General features: G+C 51.6%; 2 protein-coding genes across 2 annotated transcripts; one reads left to right on the top strand and one right to left on the bottom strand.

Annotated features, from left to right (window-relative positions):
- Positions 1 to 532: 532 nt before the first annotated feature.
- Positions 533 to 1102, bottom strand: IUM83_01978 (putative secreted RxLR effector peptide protein; the record flags this gene model as incomplete). Its single annotated transcript, XM_067925873.1, has 1 exon — positions 533 to 1102. One exon carries the CDS (start codon positions 1100 to 1102, stop codon positions 533 to 535), a length of 570 nt encoding a protein of 189 aa, XP_067800594.1.
- A 15644-nt stretch (positions 1103 to 16746) lies between these two features.
- IUM83_01977 (uncharacterized protein) lies at positions 16747 to 19152 on the top strand (the record flags this gene model as incomplete). The annotated part of the gene is made up of 1 exon (XM_067925872.1): positions 16747 to 19152. One exon carries the CDS (start codon positions 16747 to 16749, stop codon positions 19150 to 19152), a length of 2406 nt encoding a protein of 801 aa, XP_067800597.1.
- Between the last annotated feature and the right edge of the window lie 76 nt (positions 19153 to 19228).

The following is a 19228-nucleotide window of genomic DNA, read 5'->3' as shown; positions in this document are numbered from 1 at the left end:
TCAAGGGTGCAAGAAGTCCCAACACTTTTCCATGCTCAGGCAAACTGTTGGCGGAGGCATGTGCACTTGTGGTAAAGTTGTATCAGTATATACAGTGGTACCCTGTGATTTAATACAGTGGTACGCAATCAAGGAGGAAATTTCTCGTTCAAAGATTGTTTTTATCTGGCGAGATCGCTAACAAAAACAGACAAGGTATTTAAACGCGTGTTTCCGTGGGCTACCGATTAAGAAAACATTGGTTTGGAGTTGATTCTCTACAGTAAAGCGGTATGTACTAGCTATATTCTCGCAATCAAAACGTCATCCAAGCAGTGAAGTTTTCGATATTTTGATATCAACAGATAAAAACAGCGCCATGGATCTTCATTCATCAACACTATCAGACAAAAGAAGAAGAAGAAAAAAACAGTTTTTGATATTATTGCCGGCCTTCAACTTTGATGAAACAAGCACAGCTGAGCAATAATAACATGTTGTGTTTTGCGGCGGCATGTTCATGCCGCCGCAAAACACAACATGTTATTATTGCTCAGCTTTGATTTACATAGTAAATCGGGACCCAGAAAACGACGAACATGCCGAACGCGAGCAAGAAGGCCACCCCGACCTTGACCCAGAGATTTTTCAAGGGGTTCTTCCACGTGCCCGAGGACCTCATGGCGACGGCTCCAATTTCCTTGACGTTGTTCGTAGTCAACGGCTTACCCTTCACTTGCTTTGCGATGTGCCTGATGACAGGGAGCCCCATCAAGTACTCACGGAGCCCCTTCTTCTTCCCCAGCTCCTTGACGATCTGGCCGACCTTGGGGTTCTCGATGGCCTTGACAATACCCGGACTGTTCTTCACGGCGCTGCTGAGCTTGGGGTTCTTCCGGAATAAATTGGTCAGGAAGCTGGGCATCTTGAAATTTATTCCTCTCTCTTCGTCCTCTGCAACAGCAGCAGCATCGACTATCGCCGCGTTGCCCTTGAGGTTGCGGCGAGTGATGCCACCGTTCACAGCGTCGGTGGCTCGGATGGCATTCTTGGCGTAGGTGACGTCCGACGCAAACGCTGCGAAGGCGACTACGACGATTAAGAGCAAGTGCCGCTGGTACATCGCGCCCGGACGCAGCGAGACGTTCCAAGGTCTTATCAACGCTGCGGAAAGGGGAGTGCGCACGTGGAGGTCGGTTCGAAATTGAGTCAGTGCATATTCATACCAGTACAGCAGTTTGTGGTCTCAACCGTGTTTACCTACATGTCCAGGTCGCCTTGTAACCGTAAGCGAGATATTACAATTCCTTGGGATGGTGAGTCTCCATACTGGGGCAGAGGACAAGTCCACCAATTGCACGTCGATGGGGTTGTTTAAGTTGCAGTGAGCCTCCGTCAGCTCAATTCAGTCATGTACAATAGCACGTAAAATTGACCGCCTGTCAACTAGCATGTCAGCTTGCTCAATTTAACCCCTAGGTTCCCAACGTCGTAAATTACGACATAGCTCGAAAAACAGTAGAGTTTGGGTCGGAACGAATCGGACATGCTTTTATCACGTCTATTTTCGTGAGCGAAAGTGTATAATGTATTGTCATCAGAGATATGTTGTGCATAAATGAGAGGATGCCAGATTTTCAAATCATTTAAAAATGGACATGCATCGATGATTTGATGATCAAAGCCCAGCACTCATCTTTCAATGGTACGATAGTTGCACCTTTGTGTAGGAATACGGCACACATGTTACCATAAACAACAACACCACACAAGTCAAGTACGAAAGTGAATAGAATTGTTTTTCGCGATTCGCATCGAATCAGACAAATGAACAGTCAGACCGAGCGGTGAAATCCAGAACATGTGCGAGATGTTGAATGTCGTATGGTTCCGTTAAAATGTCTGCGTCTGCGAAATCAATATCACACTAGCACACCAGTTCCCAATCAAGTTGCAAGTTTCCCAGCCAGGCTGCAAAATGTCCCGTCCGTAGGATAGCTGATTCAAGACTGTGTTGCGACACACAAATGTTAATTCTAGGCTGCAGACCAAGCATCCCACGAGCGGAGCGGAAGCGCTGCTCGCGGGAACGAGCACGAGCAGCAAAACCTGCGAGCGCGCTCGTCAAGATTTGAGCGCTCCCTACGAATTCGATTCGACAGGGAAGCGCCAATCCCCCGCTCCGTACATAACATAATCAAAAATAAATTACTGGACCGGGATTTGTTAAAATAGAGCAGAGTACTTCTCCAACTGGTGCGAGGACCAAATTGGTTGTGCGACGCTGTATACTTGGTCGAAAACAATGCTCAAAAGTATTGGCACAACATTGTAGTACAGTGGTCCACTATTGTATTTATCGATCTTGCACTAAACTGGCGCATTAAATGGTGAACGTCAGAGGCCGACTGCTGGGTCAATTGAGGACCACAGCCGAGTACAAATGAGGAAGACATTAGCAGGGGGCATAAAAAACAAACCTTCACTTCGTTTTTTCTCTCTGGAGACTCGTAAGTCAACTGACGCATGGATCTCCCGACAACCAGTCGACTCTACAGCTCAGACATAGCCGCAACAAAATATGCAGACCATCGACTTGAAACTCGCACCCGGACAGACTACAACTGCAGTCTTCGACATTTCGCGGCCTTTTGTCAGAATGAAGGCTACCCGGACCCGCTCAAGCATCGCTTTGTAGAATTGCCAGGCGTTGTGGCAGCCTACGTCAACCAGCTCGCTGCTACAAACACAAGTCAGTGGCCTGCCGAGAAACTGCGCGCTGCTCTCAGTTGTCACTACACGAAGCTGGAGATGCTCATGGGGGTCAACTACACGATCGCTGGGTTGTCGATACCAGATCGGACGGAACCCTGGTATCTAGAGAGGTGGTTTACGCATGAAAGTTCGAAGCTCCATCACGTTTGGCGAGACACTGATTACGCGTTTACTGCGCTTACGAAATCACCACGCAACGGCTCAAAGAAACGGAAAGGTGGGGCTGCTACTGCGGTAGATGGAACTACGTTCGCGAGCGTTGGTGTGAAATGGGGCTCGCCTATGTCGGGCAGCAATTTCACTCAGGTGTTCAACATCGTCGCTGAGGCTGCTAGAATCAGCCAAATCCTGCTCGGTGATGAAATTTGGCTTACATCTCACTGCTTTCGACGAGGTGGCGCTCAATACCGCTTTATGTTTGCACCAGAAAAGCGCAGGCGGCCGCTTAAACTCATGAAATGGTGGGCAGGTCGGGCACCAAATGAGGAAGCTGAGACGGTGACCAGGTATCTACTAGATGACGTTTTGGACCGAAAAGAAAACGTGTTCGGTGACTCGCTGGCGCCCGAGTGAGTCTCATGCAGCGATGCAGCTCTGGAAAGAATACGAAGCATCGATTATGGAGACGCTCAAATGAATAGCGATGGTACCGAAGAGTTACAAGCGCATCGGACGAGCACGAGTCCGAATCCGGTATTGGAGAGCTGAAGTCGCTGCTGGAAGGTCTCCGGCAGATGGTGAATAATATCGCAGAAACACAAGGTTCACCGCAGAAAACGGTACTGGAAGATCTTGCTACGGTGACTGATGTCGTTGCCACGCATTTGGTGTCTGAGCTTCCTGACGCAAAACCATGAAGAGACTATGTCAATCAATACTGGAAAGCCAGACCTGCGTGTCACCAGTATCGTGTGGGCGTTGATATGCTTCCACATGAGCGGAAACCCCACCGATCGCGTCTCTCCCGAACTAAAATCAACGCCGCGTTTATTCATGATGAGTACAACAACGATGAGGAGTTATTTGAGAAAGAATTCGCAGGCGACCTGCAGGGAGAGGTGACTGTGAACAGGATATTAACCGCTATCCGGATAAGGAGGCGAACGGAGGGCTAGTCGTCATCAATTGTACCCTCGTCCTCAATTGTACCCTCGCCTCGACTGTATATCATCATCAACAATTGTACCGTCGTCTTCAATTGTACTATCATCATCAATTGTACCGGCGTCATCATTTGTTCTATCAGCATCGTTTGTACCATCGTCCTCCTTTGCACTGTCGTAATCAATTGTACCGTCGTCCTCAATTGTATTGGCGTCCTCAACTGTACGGTATACAATTGTTAATAGAAAAACGAATAAAAGTGTATATTAATGCAAGTGTTATGCACGATCTACCTGGACACATCAGTCATCGCCGAAATGGTAGTCCTCGTCTGAGTCGTTAGACTCGCTGTTGAAGTCGCTTTGTCGCCGTGTTTGGGACATGCATGAGGTGCTCGACACGTTACGTAATCGTACGGCACCGGGACGACCTCTGGTGACGGGCTAGGTGGTGGCGGTTGCCTTTAATTCACTGCCAGCAGATCTGGCAGAGCTCGCGAGGAAGCTCTGATAGACCTTTGTACGGTCGCCGCAGATGACGCTGCAGGTTATCGGAGCGTCGGAAGTCGTGCAGGCACGTAGTGCATGCATGTTCTCTAGAAATATCCATCCTATAAAGACAAAATAATAACATCAATTTTTAATTGCGTTATATCAATTATGGTCCGACACATTTACGGCTCTAAAAGTATGTCGCACGTGCGCTTCGGGCTGGTCGCACCAGTAGAGCAGGGGGCTTCGTGGGAGATTCGATAATGAAGCGCTGCTTTTTCCGGTCAGAGCCATCGCCGGATGCGCCTCGTGCGAGCTGAACCCACCTCAGGGCAGCAACGGTGACGAAAAGGCTGTTCCCCTTACCCTATGTATGATTCTACGCTGTGTTATTGTATACAAACCTTTCTGATTCTGCCTGTTCAAATATACCTAACCCGACGCAAAATCGCACACCGCCGGCGAAGTGCTTCTTCTCATTTCGGGCGTACTTAGTAGGGGATCTCTAAAACCTTAATGTATGTGCTCGCTTGATCGGCGAGAGCTCGCAAGTTAAGGTGTTTAAGTTTGCTTGACCCTCTGCTCGTGGGAAGCTTATTACACACTGTGGCGATTTGCAAGAAATGGTGCTTTTCCCATACTTGCAAAAACCGCGCGATTGCCATCCCACCAATTTGCAAAACTCGCCATATGCATGACCGCCCTGTGGTATTGCATACATTGGTGGAGGGGGTACTTGCCCCACGCAAAATCAGCCCAAGGGTTTAGGTCCCCGAATCGAGTAAAAAGTGGTTAATCGACGTGGAAATTATTGCCGCTTTCACTAATTTTGCCACCCTATCAGAGCTTCTTAATCAGACTTTGAGCATCATCACCATGGTGCTAAAATTAGATTATGAAACACGTCGGTCCGAATAACTTTAGCAATCAAAACTACTTTGGATAGCAACATGCAAGACCTCCTCGCTGGAGCAGAAGAAAGCACGATGCCTAGTACGTTCGTTGCTGCATGACGATAAAGAAAGGTGAAGCACTGAGTAGATGCCATGACAAGGGACGTGTGGCGAGATTTGATTTCACAGCCGGTGATGGGCTTGACGTTTTGCGGGCGAAGGTAGCGACCAAGTTCGAGTCAGCTGTACGGAAGCCGCTTGACTCAACTATGATAGTGTATTTGAAGCCAAGCAACAATGTCCCCCCAAAAGCTATACGAGCCTGTTGCAAGTTCCAATCAAGAGCTAACTAAGCAGATCGAGATGGTATTGCGTGGCTGGTCTGAGTTCGAGTTGGAGTTATTCATTTACATAAAGAAATCGGCCCCTCCAACAACTATAAGACGTGCAACACAGCCACGTATCCAGGAGCAGATACCCCGTGTTGCTGAATTTCTGCGTGAGAGGTAAGTGTCGGCTGGGCCTGCTACGACACTCTACATGACTACAACACAGGCTAGACAACCACAGGGTGCTCCACTGGAGGTGCCGACAACTGCGACTTTTCGACAGCTTCAGTACATTGACGAACAGCAACGTATTATCGATGCGAATGCGGCCGAGATGCATAGCAATGCTTATCCGCTTATTCATATCATATTACACGACATTGAGGTTCCGGTTCGAGTGAACGTTCGGGACTTGCGCCGCGGGTTGGGCCTACCCGATTGGAATTTGCGACCTCCGTTTACTGCTCCACGTCGTGAGTCTGTTGGCTCCCCGTTGTCTGAGAGCACAGACACCGACGATGAAGAACACAAAGAAGATGATGATGGCTAGTTCTTGTTTGAAAGTTGAAAGCTAACATTTTTATTTAAATGTACGTTACAATTTGTTTTATTCGAATGTTAGTCTTGTGTCACTGTAACCACATTATCTATAGAGATTAATCCCTACATGTAACGGGGTTACACGTACAAGCGGCTACAAGCCAGTTGTGAATTTAACAGATAGGATATGTGTTAAAAGGTTTAGATACTTCCTCACCTTGGTGTAAGTCACACCAATGGATACATTGAAGTGGGCCACCACAATGAGTGGTTCACACCTACCCAAAGATCCTATTGGTAGAAAGCAGCATCTTTCTACCAATTAGAGACGTGCATATTAGCGGGGCTCTGACAGCCAGCCGCTGTCAACCCTTTCATAGATGATAAACAGTTTTAGCAGATTTAGGAGGGAGATCAATTTACAAACAATACAGTTCTCATTTTACCTATTCTAAGTCACTTGGAGTCTTATCGGATTTATATTATACTTGTGGACTCAAGTATACTTAATTCAAATTATTAATAAACTCCTACGCTTCTTCATACACGTTGCGCAACGTGTAAGCTAAAGTAGTGAGTCAAGTTAGACCAACTACACCTGGTAGCACTTTGTAGTCCGTCCAACGACCGACTGCTTGACGTTCGTACGGGGTGTACGAACGCGGAGCCGAGAACCACATGAGCACGGAGGTGCCCATGGAGAGCTCCAACACGCCTGCAACTCATGTTGCACGCTCGGACTGCCCCCACCTGTCGGATCCAGAGTGGGAAGCCCTCCAACGACTGTCAACAGTCATTGGGGAGGCGGCGATAGCCGCAATGTTGCGTACGCTATCGCCGACAGAGCAACATGGTGTTGCTCTGGGATTCATCATGAAGGAGCAGCGTGATGCTGCTTCCTCAACAACGGCGTCGTCGGGGACGACACCGCGTGCTCAATCATTAAAATTGAGCGTGAGCAATTATGTAGGAAGAGAGGGCGAGCCTCTCCTCCAATGGCTTGTCGAAGTCGACACAGCCATTGCGGCTCGACGTATCGTCGACCCGTTGTCAAAGGTTGCGTTCGCCATGTCATGTCTTGGCGGACGCGCAAGGAGTTGGGCGTATGGACGCCGACTCTCCGATCCTACGTGCTTCAGCACGTACGAGATATTCAAAGAGGAGCTCAAACAAGCGTTTGAGCCCCCGCACAATGAGTTCCGGTCGAGGGCGGAATTCCTCGACCTTCAGCAGGGTAAGCATGACGTCCATGCTTACGCGCAGCGCGCACGATATTTGGTATCAAATATCGTGACTAACCCGATTGACGAGGCGACCAAGGTCGTCACGTTCATGAAGGGGCTTAGAGATGGACCTGTGAAGACCTATCTCTTCCGAGAGTACCCGAGTACTCTCGAAGCTGCGATTACTCTCGCAATGCAAGACGCGTTTAGCCTGCGGCAGGCTAAACTGCATGCGAACGTGCCGAGGTCGCAACCGCGCCCGGTAGTGAGCACGGGAGGTCCAGAACCAATGGACCTCTCGAACGCAACGGCTGCTGGTCACCAGCAGCACGGAAGTAATGTGCGATGCTTCCGTTGCGGAAGGATCGATCACTTTGCACGGGAGTGCACAGCTCCCATGCCCCCAGGAGGCGGCCATCGTGGCGATGCCGGGCATCGCCGCGAACAAACAAAAAACGTGAATATCCAGTAGGCGTGGGGTGCCCTACTGGTAATGCAGTCACGCGTGCCGACATCGGGCACGCGACACTGAGGAATGCTGTCCCCAGTGAGACCAGCTCTCACTGCAAGAAACAAGATGACAGGCCGAGCCTAGTCATCCTGAAGGTTTACCCGAAGAGAGCGAATGACTCTCTTCGAGCTTTGGTAGATTCAGGCGCGTCGAACAACTTTGTTCGACTACGAAGCCTGCCGAGACTTGACTTCGAGGATGTAAATGTACTTCAAAGTTTTCTGGAGGTACCACTGGCAACAGGTGCCATCGTGAAGACCGAGAAGCGCATCGTGAACGTGCGCATCTCGTACAAACAATGAGTGTTTGTCGAACACTTTATCGTCCTGGACCTGGACGATAAATTCGACGTGGTAATGGGCATGCCGTGGCTTGCACGGCATGATCCGGTGATAGACTGGAAGAAGCACACGCTCGTGCGCTCCGACCGCGACAGCGGAACAGAGAGCGATGGCCCTGTTACCGCAGTGCACGCCCCAGCAAGTGCGCGCGGCTCACCAGTCGAGACAGCGCTTAATGCTGCTGTCCCGGAGTGCCCAAGAAGTGTGCGAGGGCGCACACAAGTGAGACCAACGTCGGCAATGCTGCCGACGTCAGAAGAAAAAGAGATACTGGTTCCGGGAACCAACATCCACGTTCAAGCGTGTAAGGGACAGTCCCTGACCCGAAGCGGTCAGGTCGACGACGACGCGTCGGCTCCCGGATCCGACGCACCCTCGGTCATGAGGGGCTCCGCCAATGAATGGCGTCAAGGTGACGAAGGCGTGTCAACTCCGGGAGTTGACGCTGCAAACAGTGCGGATGGTTGCAAATGTACCACACTGACGCAATTTGCATGCTGTCGTGCAGGCGGGATGCACGACGAAGCGCCATGCGATCAAGCCGGGCTTGATATCGCGCGCCCGCAGACAGGGTCTGCCAGCGAAGGGACACGTTACCGTGCAGCCGGGCTGCACGAAGGAAAATGCGGTCAAGCCGGGCTCGATACCGCGCGCCCGGGGCCAAGGTCCGCCGGCGAACAACTGTCCACGGCCGGGCCTGGACCAGAAGAACAACTGTGCGGAGCCGGTCTCCGCACAACAAGAAGACGACGCATGCGGAGAACGCTGCGCAAATCTCGGTCCGGGACCGAGACGCCACGAGAACAGTCTACTGAGCAGACTGAGGCGGTGATGCCGAACGTCAAGACGCTTAGCGTCTTGACGCGCACCGATACTGGATTCCAGTATCGTGAGATGGAACTCGCTAGTCCTCCGACGACGGCGTCGAAGTTGACTTCGCTTCCAGTCATGAACTGGAAGCGCTTCACGCGCGACTTGCACGATGGACGCATCGAGCAGGTCTGCGTTCTTTCGGACAGCGAAAGAACGGAGAGCGAGAGCGAAGAGCTGAGGCAGCTCTTCATGGGAAGTACCACTGAGAGTGAAGACACTCTCAGTGCGAAGACGAAGCGAGAGCGCTTCGAGGAACAAGGTTGGGACTCGCTGAAGTCGAGTCCCTATTACGAATTGTTGAGGGAGTACAAAGACGTACTCCCGGAAGAGATTCCTGCGGAGCGTCCGCAGGATAAGGGCATTCAGCACGAGATTGATCTCGTGCCGGGAACGAAGTACTGGGTTACGCGGCAGTGGCCACTGCCGCGAGAGCAAGTCAAGGCGATCGACGACTTCTTTGAAAGTCGTCGCAAAGCAGGACAAGTGCGGGAATCGAAGTCCCCGCACAGTGCTCCGACGTTCTGTGTCAAAACGCCACAGGGCGGATGGCGTATCGTTCATGCTTATAACAAGCTGAACGATGCGACGGTACCGGCGCAGACGCCGATACCGCGAAAAGATGTTATCATCGATTCGATGGCCGGGAGCACCATTTACAGTGCTCTCGACTAGCGAGATGGATTTTATCAAATCCTAATGCGTGAGAGCGATATCCCTCTCACGGCAGTGAGCACGCCAAGCGGCATGCTCTGGGAATGGCTAGTAATGCCGCAGGGGCTTAAGAATGCCCCTGCGACTTTCAACAGGTGCGTGACGCACTTGTTGCGCTCGGTGCGCGACTTCGCACCGAGCTATTTCGATGATGTGTTCATCCACAGCCGGGCTGTGGACGGAAAGACCGACGTAGAGATGCACAGGGTGCATCTCCGGAAGCTACTTGAGCTTATGCGAAAGCATAAGCTCTACGCGAACCTGAAGAAATGTATCTTCGGGGCGAGCGAGATACCCGTCCTCGGGTGTCTCGTAGGGAAAAATAGCGTTCACCCTGACCCGGAAAAGGTCAGAGTGATTAACGAATGGCCAACGCCCTCAACTGTCAAGGAACTGAGGCAGTTCCTTGGCTTGGACACGTACTTGTGCAAGTACGTGGAGGATTACGCGGGCAAGATCCGCCCGCTGTCACAGCTTCTTAAGAAGGAAGCTGTGTGGAATTGGACAACCGATTGCCAGAAGGCATTCGATGCAGTCAAGCGGGGCTTGACTGAGGCATCAATCTTGGCAGTGGCTGACCAATATCGTCCATTTCACGTAGTGTGTGACGCATCCGATTTCGCGATCAGATGCGCGTTGATGCAGCACGATCACGAGGGCCGTGATCGTGTCGTCTATTACCAATCGCGTCAGCTGAAGCCAGCTGAACGCAACTATCCGGTGCATGACAAGGAACTCCTTGCCATGAAGTATGCACTCGCAAAGTTCCGAGTGTATCTACTTGGAAGTAGACCATTTGTGGTCTACACCGACCATGCATCACTGCGCACCGCAGTGAAGTCGCCACACATATCACAAAGAATGGCGAGATGGCTCTCATTCTTTGCGGAGTATAACTTCCGGGTCGAATTCAAACCCGGAAGATTGAATGTAGTGGCCGACGTGTTATCACGTCGGCCGGAGTACGCAGAAGCTGCTGACGTCAATGCCATTGACGTCATGCGATATATGTGGGTGCGCAAGTACATCCGTGCTTGCGAGGTATGCCAACGCGTAAAGCCTGCGCCATTCGCGCAGGCTCCGTTACAATCACTACCGACTCCGTCGGAGTGTTGGAAGTCCATGTCTTTGGACTTCATCTTTGGTCTTCCACCGGACAGCGGAGGGAATACCGGTGTTGTGGTCTTCGTCGACCGCTTCAGCAAGATGTACCATCTTGCTGCGGTGCCGACAGAGGTGACCGCGAAGCAGACGGCCCGTCTGTTCGTCGACATGGTGTTCAAACACCATGGCATGCCGACCGACATCGTGTCGGACAGAGACCCGCGCTTCACAGCGCACCTGTGGCAAGAAGTGTTTACACTTCTTGGGAGCCAGCTTTCAATGTCGACTGCGGATCATCCGCAGACGGACGGTCGAACCGAGCGCGTGAGTCGCGTGGTCGTCGATATGTTGAAGAGCTACGCTCACTCGTTCCACTACTGGAGCGAGTGTTTGTCGATGGCGGAATTCGCCATCAATAACTCAGTGCATGCCTCGACCGGGCATACACCGTTCTACGTGAATGCTATGCGGCATCCACGTCTACCGAGTTTACTCGGAGTGATGGCTCCCACTTTAAGTGGGGGAGGATCTACGACTGCAATACAGCAGCCGCAGAAAACCGCTGACACTTGCACAGTTCAGCTGCAACGACGAACAAACCACATGAGTCTGCGCAGGGCGCAGACTCCCACAATAACAAGGACAAAGACTACGAGTCTGCGCAGGGCGCAGACACGCGAAGAACCACGCAGAGGCAGGGCCTCTAGCGGAGAGCGAGCTGAATGACTTCAGCTCGGATGCAATAAACTTCATCACCAAACGACAAGCCGTAATTCGGTTTGTCCAAGATGCAATAGCAGCTTCTGTTGACCAACAGAAGCTGAACGCAGACAATGTGGTCAGAGGCAACACAAATGAATTCAAAGTTAGTTCATTGGTTTTGTTAGCTACGCAAAACCTGCCTAAACATGCAGTTTCGGATTTCGGAGCAAGCAAGCTTGCTCCGCGCTTCATCGGGCCATTCACGGTGATGGCACGCCACGGTAACGCATACACGCTAGACATACCGTCTAGCATGCGCCTCCATCCGACCTTTTACGTCGGACGGCTGAAGCCATACCTGCAGCACGAGCCATCTAACTCGGCTGACCCGACGCCTCGGCAGGAGCCGAGGCAGAAGCGCGGAAGCCTTGGCCTCGGCGACGAGCAGCCTCTCCTCCAGCGCGCGGACGCGCTGGAGCAACTCCTTCATCCGGGCCCCCAACACGACCTGGATATTCGAGGCGGTCTGCGAGACCGCCGCGACTTGGGCCTTCTGGTTCGCCAGCTCCTGCTTCAGGGCGGCGAATTCAGCGCCCTGCAAACGCTCCACGGCGGTCACCCGGTCGTGGAGAGACGCATACTGATCATACCCGGGGCGTGTTCCCACCCCCGCCACCGCCGATCCATGACGCCCGCGGCTTAACCCGCTGGATTGTTGAGCGGATTGTTAACCATAGTATCCCGAAAACGAACCCTCAAGGGGCTCGTTTTCGTATTCGTTGGAGAGGATTTCCTCCCCATCGAGATACATGGGAGCCGCGGAAAGTCTTGCTGGAGGACGTTCCGGAAATGGAGAGGGCGTACGAGGAGCAGTACGCGCTGGTGCAGCGGAAGTAGTACGAGCGCTGCGATCATCGCTAGCGCCCGAACCCTCACGTACTAAGAACTTAGCACGGAGCTCTTTGAGACTCTCGGACACACGGAACGACGTGTACCCGTTCAGGTCGCGGTCGCTCAGGCTGACCGCGCCTGGGAAGCTCTTCACGCACTGAAAGCCCTCGGGCACAGCGCACGGCACATTAGCCTCCTCCGCGGCAACGTGGAGTTGCCCCAGCTTTCCACGCTTCGAGTACGTCTCGAAGCGATCACGCGCTTGCTTAATCCGATCACGGTAAGCACTCGGTTTCTTGTTGAAGTTTTCAACAAAGGCGTTCCAACTTTGACAAGTGCCTGCCATTCGGGCACTTGGCTGCGAGAAGCTGTCTTCTTTCTTTGAAACCATCGGAGCTCATGGAAGAGTCCGATGTAATATCGCGCCTTTGATGCGTTTCCGCATCAAAGTGCAGCTCGGCAGCCACAGCGTCATCTTTGATGGCGCTGCATACGTACAGCGGCACCTCATTCGGAGGTACCGAGTTCCCATACCGGTCCGTGATCTCGGACGCGGACGGCATCCACGGATCGTGCGCTGCAGGCACAGCGCGCGGAGTACTGAGAACCCCAGCGGAAGCGAGTGGGGTATCGCTCTCAGTTCGCGAACGCTTCGAGCTCGAAGCGTCCGATTCGTCCCCTTCACGCGGGCGAACGTTCTTGGCGTGAGGGTTGAGCGATTCGCTCGACACTGAGTCTTTGCGCTTTGAGGGCGCGTCCTCCTCGCCCTCCATATCTTCATCGTCGTCGTCGAGGTCGACGACGTCGCCATACTTCGCCTTCTGGCGTTCGAAGTAGTCGTCGATGGAGAGATGACTCCCCACCGACTTTGGAGTCTTCTTCTCTTGAGGCGCGCTCATCGTTGAATGAGCCCGGATTTCTTCTCCAAACGCGGCGAATTGACGAATGGTCAATTCCGAAGATTGACGTGCGGAGACCCCGCGCGTCTAACCTTAAGGGGGGGATGGTGTAACGGGGTTACACACACAAGTGACAACAGTCACTTGTGGATAACAATTGTCGCTTATGGTTTAATAGATAAATATCTGTTAAAGGTTTTAGATACTTCCTCACCTTGGTGTAAGTCACACCAATGGATACATTGAAGTGGGCCACCACAATGAGTGGTTCACACCTACCCAAAGATCCTATTGGTAGAAAGCAGCATCTTTCTACCAATTAGAGACGTGCATATTAGCGGGGCTCTGACAGCCAGCCGCTGTCAACCCCTTTCATAGATGATTAACAAGTTTTAGCAGATTTAGGAGGAAGATCAATTTACAAACAATACAGTTCTCATTTTACCTATTCTAAATCACTTGGAGTCTTATCGGATTTATATTATACTTGTGGACTCAAGTATACTTAATTCAAATTATTAATAAACTCCTACGCTTCCTCATACACGTTGCAAAACGTGTAAGCAAAAGTAGTGAGTCAAGTTAGACCAACTTCACTACAGCATCGTTACTCTTGGTGCACTTATTCATCGCCACGTGTAACACTGCCAACGGGTCTTTTCGAAATGCCATGTTGGCATGCTTCTGTATCCACCTTTTCAATAAAGAAAACTGAACTGCGATTGGGTTTAACTCAGGAGAATAAGGCGGCAAAAAAGCAAAAGCGCGCCCGTTGAGTGCACTAGGTCCTCGATCTCACGGTACACGTGTATACGGGCATTGTCCAATATCAGAATTGAGCGGGGGAGTGGCCAAGGATTCATAAACGGCAAAATCTTCGAGTGTAATACTTCGTGAAATGCTGCTCTTCTTGTCAACATTACCAGTCGATTGAAAACGCAGTAGCCACCGCCGAAGAGTACGCTCCGCAATGTCGAGCACGACAGATACCATATGTACAGGAATGTCGTACGCATAGAGCAAAATAACAGCCCTCCACCTTAAGTCTTCGGAGTAAGTCATTTTAAGCAAGAAAACCCCAAATGGCCGGGTGATTGGCGGCATTCGGACTTTCTCGTCCTCTAAGGACTGCTAACTTGCCTCTAATCTGAGTTTTAACTTTAGCACTGGTCATAGCAAATCCCACCCTACACCTAGTCTCGCCTATCTTATTCCCGGTTTAAGACCTCGACTTGGCCTTCCAGTTTCTGCACGCGAGCAGCGATGTCTTTCAGCTCCTCAAGAAGGGGGCCACCCTCAGGGACAGGAGGAGCATCACCTGCACTCACGGGAGGCACGGCTTCTTCTTCACTCGAGCTGCTGTCGCCTCCGGGGCCATCGGACCCATCCTCCATCGCTGCTGTCAGACATGCTTTCAGAGTTCGTTTTGTTTTTTTTTCGTTTTCTCAGCTTCGTAGAAACTGGACTCCTCACCCAATCACCAACCTTCAAGGCCAATTACACAAAGAAACTCAAAAACACGATAGTGATACTTTTGATAAAATCCCTCTCATATATGATCAGAGGGTCACGTAACATATGTTTGTGCGTCTACAAAGTTCTAGTTACGAGCATATCATCGACAAGTCAGCCGCCCTCGACGTAACTCCTGCACATGTCCCCGATGCTCCGAAGCCCCCCCCCCCCCCTGAAGTACCGATGATCTTCACGCATGTCAACCGCCTGTGGGACCGCGTCGTACACCCGATTGGAGTCGTAGTCCCGCCGACGTTGCAGTCGGTGTCCTCATCTTCTTTGGTCCCCTACGTCAACTCGACGGTGTTTTCCTCAAATCGGCGCCTTCTGTTTGGTTTCTATGGGTAGTACGCGTCGTTGTCCTCGCATGCAACACCACCGTTCACAGTGTCTGTACACCCGGATACGACAATTTCTCCCCGGTTTGTTCAGTGCAGCGGGTGCCTCCGCGATCGTGGCCACATCCGTCCGAGTGCTGGTACATAAATTACAAATTCAGATGAGTACCTTTCTAACGGCAAAATTACCTTATTATTTGACCACACCGGAGCACCGAATTTTTATGAGGGATGTGCTTATACGTGTTTCACTATACTTTGGCTGTTTTTCGAGCCAATCCGTATTAAAACTTGTTGTACATATAACCTTGGTCTTTGGTGGGAGGGGGGGGTTAACGCGTAAGTGCGGATTTCTGTTTTTTTCTTAGTCACCTAGCCCTGGGTCCTAGCTTCATTTTGAACAATCAAACGATCCCAGACTACCAGCGTGTCGGGCAGGGTGCCGCTTACTACCGCATTAGTCGAAAAGCTGGAGCCCGGTGGTACATCGCCAAAGGGGTCCAGCTTAACGATGAAACGCTAAACAGTCGCTCTCAATGTCGTTGACAGAAAATCGATAAAAAAAAAAAACTCATTTGGGACGGCACATCGTGAAGTTGAAAACTCAGCCCACGGTGGGGGCGGTGTACACTGCGCGGAAAAAGCTGTTGATAGTGATCGAGGCTACAGCTGCTAGGGCACCCATCAATGGGACTGCCCGTCATGGTGGTTTTCTGCCTGGTCAAGTGAGACGATGGATAAAAGACCGAAATGGGCTCGAAGCTGCCGTGGAGATGAATCCCGCGGGTGATCGCTGGACATGGGGCGCCTTCGCGCAAACACAGAGCTCGAGGGGGAACTGTCGGCCTGGATCATAGAACAAACGAAGAAAGCAGGAAATGACGGTGACGACCAACGTCGTTTTTAGCCGTAGTCCGATTTCCTCAAGTTCTCAACAACAGCATCTGCTTTCGTAGACAGCTCATACACACAAAAGCTGACGAGGAAAGTAGCCGACATGGCACCTGAGCACCCGAGCGAAATACGTAGGCTGTGACAACCCACGCTAGCTCTCAATTGTAGCCTCCCCCTTGAACACGACCACGTCATCGACGTTGAGATCTTTGTCACAAATTCCATGGGCCGTGCAACTTCAGCCAGACCTCCTTCATCACACCCGACGATATCGACGCCAGGTATAGGTGTCTCGACTGCTTGATTCTACAATTCATCCCAATTAATGGTTCCGTAGGCTGTCGTGCTAGGAGCAGTCTTATCATGGCTATCCACGCGTCCAAAAGCAAAATGGCTGCCAACTTCACCCTCAATTTTGATTGGATAAAATATCACCTGGGGGGTCCTCAAATTTAGCCCATCACTTTACATGTATACTGCAAAAGTCCGCTGTAGTACGATTAAAAAAAATCACCAAATGTCAATAATATATACCACATCAGTATATTTAATATAACTGTTAAAACCATTGAGTAATACTTGCAAAACATTATAAATGTTCAATTGCCTAGTCTAAATTTTGACAGGTAGCGGATGGTGCTGACGTCTGATTCCGTTCTGAGGCAGCGCTGGGGCTTCCTGACGCCGTGGTGCAAGGCGCTGGAGGGCCGCGTCCACTACGCGTGGGCTGAGCGCGAGGAGGAGGTCTGGGACGCGCCCAAGCGGCGGCTGGAGGTGGAGCTGCCCACACGCAAGGAGGTGCACCGCCACTACTGGGAGGAGCCGCGACCTCTCTATTCCGATGAAAAGGCCTTCCAAAAAGGATATCAAAAACTACAGGAAGCCTTGGCTTTATTGTCCGCCGTGGCGCACGTGGACCAGGAAGGCTGGAGATATCTCTTGAATGTGCACTGCTACACGGAGATCGGCATCGAAGGGCAAGAGGTCTACGAAGAAGAGATCCCCGTGCGTTTCCTCTTATTCCTGATCGAGGACAACGATAAAGAGGACTACAGGGAGTACGTCAAGTCTCTCAAAGATGATATTATTCAGTTCTGCGGGGTGCACCAGCGCGAACACCCCAGCCGAGCGTACACCAAGGCATTGAAGCAAATCGCGGCGGTAGCGGAGAACCTGAAGCCTGGAAGCACTGGAGTCGACATTGAGATCCCAGTTCAAGTCGGATTTCGAGTCATGGATTTCATGTCCTACGGGGTCCTGAGCAACGTTCTGGACCCGCTGGAGGACGTTCGGGCTGCTGAATTGGCCATCCGAGAGGAATGGGAGATGTACGAGCACAATCCCAAGAAGAAGAAGAAGAAGGTGGAGCTCGGTAACTTCAGGTGCACTTTTGTGCTGGGACCGATGATCGCGGATTTCCACGACACGCCGATTTCCGTGGAGGTAGCCAAGAAGATGCAAGCGATGGTGCGGGGCAATGCCCGCTTTTCGCAGATTAATCTGTGGACGCACGTTGATCGTGAGCTGGAGAAGAAAAAGCACGAGGGGAGAGCCGTCTTTAGTCAGCTCATGGCGTCGGTTTTTGACAGCACCCGTCGTACTCCTGAACTCGCGAGTGGCAGAGACTTCCCCCCAGCTGTGCAGGTGAGCGGTGAGTCGGAGCCACTTCAAATGGGCACGGTTCACTTGGAGTGCACAAGCTTGATCGGGCTTCGCAATTTTGAGTCATTATGCTCTGCGATTGCGACTAGCCAGACGACCAAGAAGCTCTCGATGCAGCTGGAAATGGACATGGACGGCGACTCGAGCGTGCACTGGTGGAAATGGCTAGCGTACGCGCTCTTTTCGAGGCGATCGCAAGCACATTCAGCTGTGGAAGTTCTTGCTCTGATTTCGATTCGGAGTATGAGTGTTGAAGACATTGAAGCATTTGCAGCCGTGCTGGCCTCTGATCATCCTGAAGAAGAATTTTTTGGCTGTCCTCGTGGTGAGGTTGATGATCGAGATGCGACAGTGAAGGCGGGTGCAACGCTCTTCTGGGAGATGAACAGTCGGGGTAGACCTCGTCGAGGCTCCGGAGCTGTCACGAGCGAGTTCCCTATCAAGTATGCGAGGACTTTCAGTGATGACGGCGTGAGTGAGTGGGTGAATGCGCTGGTTCCAGGGTATGGGAGGTGCCATGTTCGTCGTGCGGATTTGGAGTTTCAAGAAGCTATCACTGCAGTTGAGAGATCTTTCGGCGCCACAGAACTTCGCATTGGCTTCGACAAAGTTGATCCGTCAGTCTCGGACGGCCTGCCAAATTTCCTGGCGGCTATCGGCTCGTCACTAAAGATTTTGACTCTTGATACAACGCACATCGAGATGGACGGGAACGCACTACTTCGAAGCTGTCCCAAACTCGAGCAGTTGACCTTTTGCGGTGGCGAGATGGTGGACATGCGCATGGACTTCACCGAGTACCGCAGAAGAAACCAGCCTAGTCCAGTGCTCTCGTTCGAGTGGGACAGTATTGCTGCGCTAGCAACCGAGCTCATCAACGTAGACAACCCACTGACAAAATGTCTACGACGTCTGCGGGTCTACCACGTCGATCAGTGGGCTGCTTGGGGTATCATCGTTGCCGACCATAACAACCGTCCCGCGTTTCAGGGCGACTTGAGAGCTCTCCTTGCAATGCTTGAAGTCAACAAGACGCTGGAGTATCTCGATGTGATCGTGCCGTTCGGGCACTTCATCTACCTGGATGACTTTCGAAAATACCACTTGAAGCCTATCAACAAGGCTAACAAACTGCCGATGGAGACCAAGATCGCCTTCTTGAGCGTCTTCTCGTCGCGAGAGAAACTGGCGGAAGCCAGCAAGAGACACAAGAAGAGAGTGACGAGGGCGACGCCTGATATCCGCCCTCTTTGTCGACTGGACCAGCACGTCTTGTCCAAAATATTTGAGTTCGCAGCACCTCGTGTCCTTCGACAGGTGTACTTGCGTGATCCACCACGCAACGAGTTGGATGAGCCTGAGCGACTGCCGATTTAGGCGCTTTGGAGGAGATGAATCAGCAAACTATATACTTCATTGGAAACAATACACATGAGCTGCATCGCTCGCATGT

Source organism: Phytophthora cinnamomi (assembly GCF_018691715.1).
Source record: "Phytophthora cinnamomi strain GKB4 chromosome Unknown Contig0, whole genome shotgun sequence".
NCBI classification, from domain to species: domain Eukaryota; phylum Oomycota; class Peronosporomycetes; order Peronosporales; family Peronosporaceae; genus Phytophthora; species Phytophthora cinnamomi.
The sequence above is the reverse complement of the archived record's forward strand: the minus strand, read 5'-3'. Positions and strand labels throughout refer to the sequence as shown.